The sequence below is a fragment of the Rhamphochromis sp. 'chilingali' genome (genome assembly GCF_963969265.1).
Source record: "Rhamphochromis sp. 'chilingali' genome assembly, chromosome: 9".
Taxonomy (NCBI): Eukaryota; Metazoa; Chordata; class Actinopteri; order Cichliformes; family Cichlidae; genus Rhamphochromis; species Rhamphochromis sp. 'chilingali'.
In genome coordinates this window covers 36,985,158-36,991,157 of record NC_137936.1, presented here as the reverse complement: position 1 = coordinate 36,991,157, position 6,000 = coordinate 36,985,158, and the positions used below count along the sequence as shown (strand labels likewise).

The 6,000-nt window shown below is 38.4% G+C and overlaps 1 protein-coding gene across 1 annotated transcript; it reads left to right on the top strand.

The window, feature by feature from the left end:
- Positions 1 to 263: 263 nt before the first annotated feature.
- LOC308402508 (deoxyribonuclease-1-like) lies at positions 264 to 4,336 on the top strand. The gene is made up of 9 exons (XM_080891410.1): positions 264 to 330; positions 834 to 932; positions 1,234 to 1,329; positions 1,486 to 1,571; positions 2,434 to 2,552; positions 2,728 to 2,840; positions 3,306 to 3,460; positions 3,806 to 3,902; positions 4,001 to 4,336. The coding sequence occupies exons 2-9, from the start codon at positions 852 to 854 to the stop codon at positions 4,052 to 4,054; spliced, it is 801 nt and encodes a 266-aa protein (XP_080747536.1). The 5' UTR covers positions 264 to 330; positions 834 to 851; the 3' UTR covers positions 4,055 to 4,336.
- The last annotated feature ends 1,664 nt before the right edge of the window (positions 4,337 to 6,000 follow it).

The window sequence follows — 6,000 nt, the reverse complement described above, 5'->3', positions numbered from 1 at the left end:
TGTATTATTCTATCACATAAAATTACACATCCAGTCAAAGAAATGTGTAGTTCTTTGTTTCCATTTAAAGATTTTTACTTCTCTTTTAGCTCAGTTTTGGACTCCACCGCTCCAAAGGGAAATATCCAGTTTTTCAAATGCTAAATGATCCGTGCCAGCTTTTCTCTCACTGTGTCTGTGAGCCAGTTTTATTGGCTGTGTGGTTTAACACGGACGTTTCCTTTCCTGCTTAGACTCTCAGTCAGTCGTCCTTTTTCCACTGACAGTGAAGGACCTCTTTCAGCTCTCTCTGTCTTCAGACATTTGTGGTTATTGATCTTAACCTAATTGGTGAGTTCTTTTCTTTCTTTTCTGTTTCTTTCTTTAAAAAATTGCTTCAGTATTCAAAGTGGTGATTGAGCTTCTTTTCATTTTACTGGACTTTTGATTGTGTGATGCCAGGTCAGAATTGGCGGGAAACCAGCCAGACATTTTCTCTCAGCCTCTTATATTTAGTTGTTTTCATTTTTCTTTCTTTGAATTTGAATTTTACTTTTGAAGTTTGACTTCTAGTTAACATTGTAAAATGGTTTATTTTAAGTCAAACAATTATCAATTTGGCAGCCAGGTGCCCAAACCAAACTAAAAAGTGAAAGGACAGGTCTAATACATCCACCACCATCACCTTCTTAGTAGCTTACCTGAGTAAGGGTTAAAGTCAGGGCTGACGCCTTTCAGAGGTCGCTCTGGGCAAGTGTGAGCTTAGACACAAAGCACTGTGTCTAAGTATGGTTAGCATTCTCATTGATGTTAAAGCCTCTGAAATTATGTAAATGCTGTGATATTCTCAAAAGTTTGGTTTTACAGTCAGAATGAAGATCGCAGCCTTCAATGTCAAGAATCTTGGAGGGAGAAAACTCAACAAAGATATTGTACGAAATAATCTAATCAAGGTAAGTCATGAGACATTTACAACTTAATTTGATTAAATTATGATGCTGTTTTATTGTTGAAGTGTGTTTGTGTCATCAACATATTCAAACACTTAATTATAGAACGTATTGCCACAATAAGAGTTGCTGACTTTTAAGTGTGTGACGTCAGGCCATTTTTGCAGTATACAGAGTTATTTAAGTTTGTTCACACTGGCTTGTAAAAGTTGATGTGTTGGATTCCCAGTGGTTGCTGAACTGTTGCACCAGACTTTTATTTCTTAAATGTATTTTTACTAAGTGGGTTGTGTGTTTCTCTTAGATTGTGTCTCGGTACAGTGTGGTGGTGTTACTGGAGGTCCGGGATCCCAATGACAGGGCAATGAGCAAATTTCTCACAGAGCTCAACAGACACAGGAAAGTCATCACAAACCACATTAACAGGCATTTACACCTGCTGACCACTGGAACTAACTGACAACAACAGTATTCCTGCTGTAATGCCAAACACACAATATGTACAAAACCTCCCAAAAATAAAACTGAACTACAGTTATGTCTGTTTTTGAACAGGGGGAACAGATCTCGTCCATACAGGATGGAGATCGGTGCCCCAGTAGGACGACATTCCTACAGGGAGCAGTTTGTCTTCTTCTACAGGTACAATCATCTGACATTCATATGTTTCATAGATGTCTCACATGTCCGGAATTAAAAGCTCAAATCTGTCAAGACAGATCATTGCATTTAGGAGAAGATTTTAAGGAAAATAAAACATTTTTTAAAAAGTTTAAGATAATCCACAGAAATGATTTCAGATATTCTTCAAACCAAAATATTAACTTTTATTCACCGTCCATTTTATGCCACTTATCCGGGTCCAGAATGCAGGAGCAACAGTCTAAGGCAGAGGTGGGCAACTGCAGGTCTCGAGGGCCGGTGTCCCTGCAGGTTTTAGATGTGTCCTTGAACCAACACAGCTGATTTAAATGGCTAAATTAGCTCCTCAACGTGTCCTGAAGTTCTCCAGAGGCCTGGTAACGAACTAATCGTGTGATTCAGGTGTGTTGACCCAGCGTGAGATCTAAAACCTGCAGGACACCGGCCCTCGCGGCCTGGAATTGCCCACCTCTGGTCTAAGGGGAGACTCTTCAACATTTATTGCATTAGATATTTTTTCCTTTAAAAGAAATAAAAGCACTCTATGAATGTTTAAGAGAATAGGTGAACGTGGCTTTTAGAAAAATCACCTCCTCTTCTTCACCTACTCCAGCTGTTCTGGGAGGACACGGAGGCGTTCCCCAGCCAGCAGAGAGACATGATACACCAACACCCCGACACACTAAGAGTCAAAAACCTGGAGTGGGGACTCCACCCTATTCCTGGCCTCAGACTTCCTCAGACAGCACAAGATTCACAACAATAAGCAACTTCTCACGATATAAGTCATCTCAGTTTGGGCTGAGACCTTGGCTATATGTTAGCATGAGGGAAACAGATGTGTGTGTATTTTCTGTCTCAGACAGGATGAAATGAGTGTGATTGACCGTTACCAATATGAAGAAGAAAACAAAGATGTGCTTGCCAGAGAGCCCTTTATTGTGCAGTTTCGCCGCCGTTCAGCCAGACGTATGTATGAGTGTGAGCTTTTGTCCTCTACTTCTACATTCACAGGGACCAGTTTGAAACTGGTGACGCTGCTCCTTCTTCCAGGATACAGGATAAATTGTCCATGAATGTCCATACAAGTATACAAATAAACAAGTACTACTGTGCATGTTCACCTGTAACTAACTGGTTATGTTTGTGCTTCCAGTTGTGAAGAAGCTTGTTCTGATTCCCGTCCACACCAAACCAAAGGATGCTGAACATGAGCTGCGTGCTCTTCATAATGTGGTCCAAGATGCAAGAAGGAGATGGGGCACTAATGTAGGCTGGAAATGAAAGAGTGACGAATTTACAGAATGGATTTGTTTACAATGCTAAATAACAATAATAACAATAATATGTTGATTAGAGCAGAAAAGGTCATGAAATGATTGATAGTTACAATCATTGGTCTGATTGTCATTCTAGACTCTTCAAGCACTTCACAACAGCAGGCTGTGGACAAATTAGTTTTATAAAAGCACAATTTTATAACAGTAAACTATTTTTATTTGTTAAGATAAAGTTATTGTTGACAAGAAGTCAAAATAATTTGCTTCTCAAGTTATTTAAATTAATTTGTTCTTTGAAAACCAAACCTGTGCCGTTATTATGTTTGACATATGAGCGTAACTAAAATGAAAAATCTGAAATGTGCTCAAACCTAAAGACTGGAGAACAAAATTATATTAAATGATATTGTTATAAAATATTTACCTTTGTATTTTCATATATATTGTCTTTCAGAGCATCATGATTTTGGGGGACTTCAATGCAGATGGACGTTATCTGTCAAGTACTAAAAGGACAAACATCAGAATGAGCTCTCGTCCCTACTTTTGGTTGATAGATGAAGACGCTGACACCACTACTAGTGACCTTAATGACCATACATATGACAGGTATCTTTTCTTTATGTTGTTGTTGTCTTGCTCAGAGTCACACGATTTTATTTTTAGCTTAGAAAATATTTGAATATCTAAATAGTATTATTTATAAATATAAATACTTTCCTATTTTAAGATTAGGAAATCAGGGTGGGCAAGATCTGTTTCTATGCTGAAAAAACAATCACCGCCCCTCCTGCCTCACAATGGTTTCACTGCCTACACCTCCCTAGTTCTGTTTCATTACAGTCTTAAAACAAAGAAAGTGAAATGCTTCTTGATGGCAAATTGTCATCTGCATGTTAAACAACAGGCAAAGTCAAATGAATGCATGATTGTGACTCTATTTCCTGCCAACAGGATTGTTGTGTTTGGAAAGAGGATGAATGACGCAGTTGTTCCTGGCTCTGCAAAGCCTTTCGACTTCAAAAGAGCGTACCGCCTAAATTATGACACAGTAAGACATTTAATATTAAAAACATTTAATTCAACATGGCAATGTTTACGTGCAAACATCTCACTTCACCGCTGTTTGCCATGTTTTTCCACTTGTAGACTCGATCCGTCAGTGACCACTACCCCGTGGAGGTGGAGCTTCGGGACAATTAACGTATGAAGAATTATAGAAAAAAGCTTTATTTTTACATTGAGAACCTGCCTTGAAGTGAGATAGCAAACAAATTTCACCCCCAGTTTTAATCAGGAACCATGTATGTGTCTTATATGTGTAGTTATATAACGGTTCATGTTAAAATAGTTTTTGCTGTCTTTTTTTCATATTATGTGCAATTTTATGTCAAAGAAGAGTAAATGAGGCACTCTGCCTTTTAGTAAAATTAACAACTGTGTTTTTGGAGGAACTTCAAAGAAAAAAGCAGGATTGAATTGATCCCCTGGGTTTCAATCAACCAACACAATGGCAAATAAACCTTTACATCCACGCACAACTTGCTTTGTTTTTCTTTCATGTTCAATTTTATGCAATGACTGGACAAGTGGAGCATGAATTGTCAGGGTTCCTGGGTCAGTAACCCAGTGTTTTCAGCTTGTTCAGGTTCAGTTTATTTTGTCACTCGTTCTCATTTTCTGTTGTTCTGTTCCTGTTACTTTTATGTGTCATTAGTTAGATTATGTTCAACCATTCACTCACCGGTCTCTAATCACTAATCATTCAGTCTGTGTATTGAAGTCCCTCAGATTCATCAGTTCATTGTCGTGTCATTGTTTTTGATGTTAGGTTGTCACTGTATGCTTTGCTCATTCAGTCATTCAGTCCGTCCGTCCGTCTGTCCGTCCGTCAGCCATTTCCTGCTCCTGTTCTGTTCATTCACTCCATCTGCACTAAACACCAGCTTTCACCACAAGTCGTGCCTGTTTTGAGTCATCTCTTCCTCTCCTCCACACACGAAGCCCTGACATGAATGAGATGAAATATGGTTATCTAAGTGATTTTACAGGTTTTATTTAATAATATAGTTTTACATTTTAAATAATCATTTTGTTTATTTATTGTATTTTTGATTTGGATTGAATTTTGCAAATGTATCCAGTTACCTCATTAATGTTTCCACCCGGGGAGGGAGCCTGGCCCAGCTGCCACAGGGCAAGAAGCAGGTTACACCCTGGACAGGTCTCGACAGGGTGCCAGACAGTGGCAGGGCTACAAATGCAACTATAAATGTTATCTTTGAAGCAGTCCTTGCAGACAAAAGTGACACCAGACAGAAATTTAACGCCCCGGTCGCAAGTTTAACTTAACTGTATAGATGTAATATTCTTCTGTGAGAAAAATACACCCCTCTCACGTATCCCATGGACACATTGGCTGTTTTAATTGCTGCCTTTCTGTATTGTTTTGTTTATTTGAGACAGAAGCGACAATGTCATGTAGTGTTAAGATAACAACTGCTCTACATACTCTGTAAGTAACAAACTAATAAAGTATTCTAATTTTACCAAAACTAGAAGAGAAACTTGTTGAACAGCAGACATCCTGACTTTCTGAGGTAAAACAGTCCAAGTTGCTGAGTTGAAGAAAACAAATGTCTGTTTATATTTATACTGAAGTTGTAAATTCTCTGTATGAATTTGTACAGAAATGTCTTTAGAAGAAAGCTGTAAACATTTTGTTCTACTGTAGAACATTTTAACATCACTTTTTAATCTTTTCATTTTATTAATGATATTGATGCAAAGGAGCTGTGAGCATTATACCTTTTGTTTGGTTATATTTAGTATTTTGTCCAACAAAGAATTAAGAACCCAACTAGCATGACTCTTTTGTTCTGTTAATACTTTGTTGCCATTGTTATTATGCAGTTTCAGACAGGCAACATAACAGGAAGGAAACAGCTGCTACCACAGCGTTTGTGAAACAGCCGCACCATCCAGACAAGATGTCTCAGTGGTGTGGGTGTGGAAGGACATTTTTTGTTTTTTTGCACATCAACAGGAAGCATCCTGTATTTTAAAATGACCGGGAAGCAAGAAAGGAGCGGGAATATTTGTGTGTAGGAAGAGATGAAAGGCACAGCTTGAGTCACAGTGGAGGAAAG

Excerpts from the sequence above, each read along its gene's own strand:
- LOC308402508 (XM_080891410.1), top strand. The coding sequence starts at position 852 with ATGAAGATCGCAGCCTTCAATGTCAAGAATCTTGGAGGGAGAAAACTC. Across the intron at positions 2,841-3,305 it reads GAAGGAGATGGGGCACTAAT|AGCATCATGATTTTGGGGGA; the intron begins GTAGGCTGGAAA and ends ATTGTCTTTCAG. Across the intron at positions 3,461-3,805 it reads AATGACCATACATATGACAG|GATTGTTGTGTTTGGAAAGA; the intron begins GTATCTTTTCTT and ends TCCTGCCAACAG.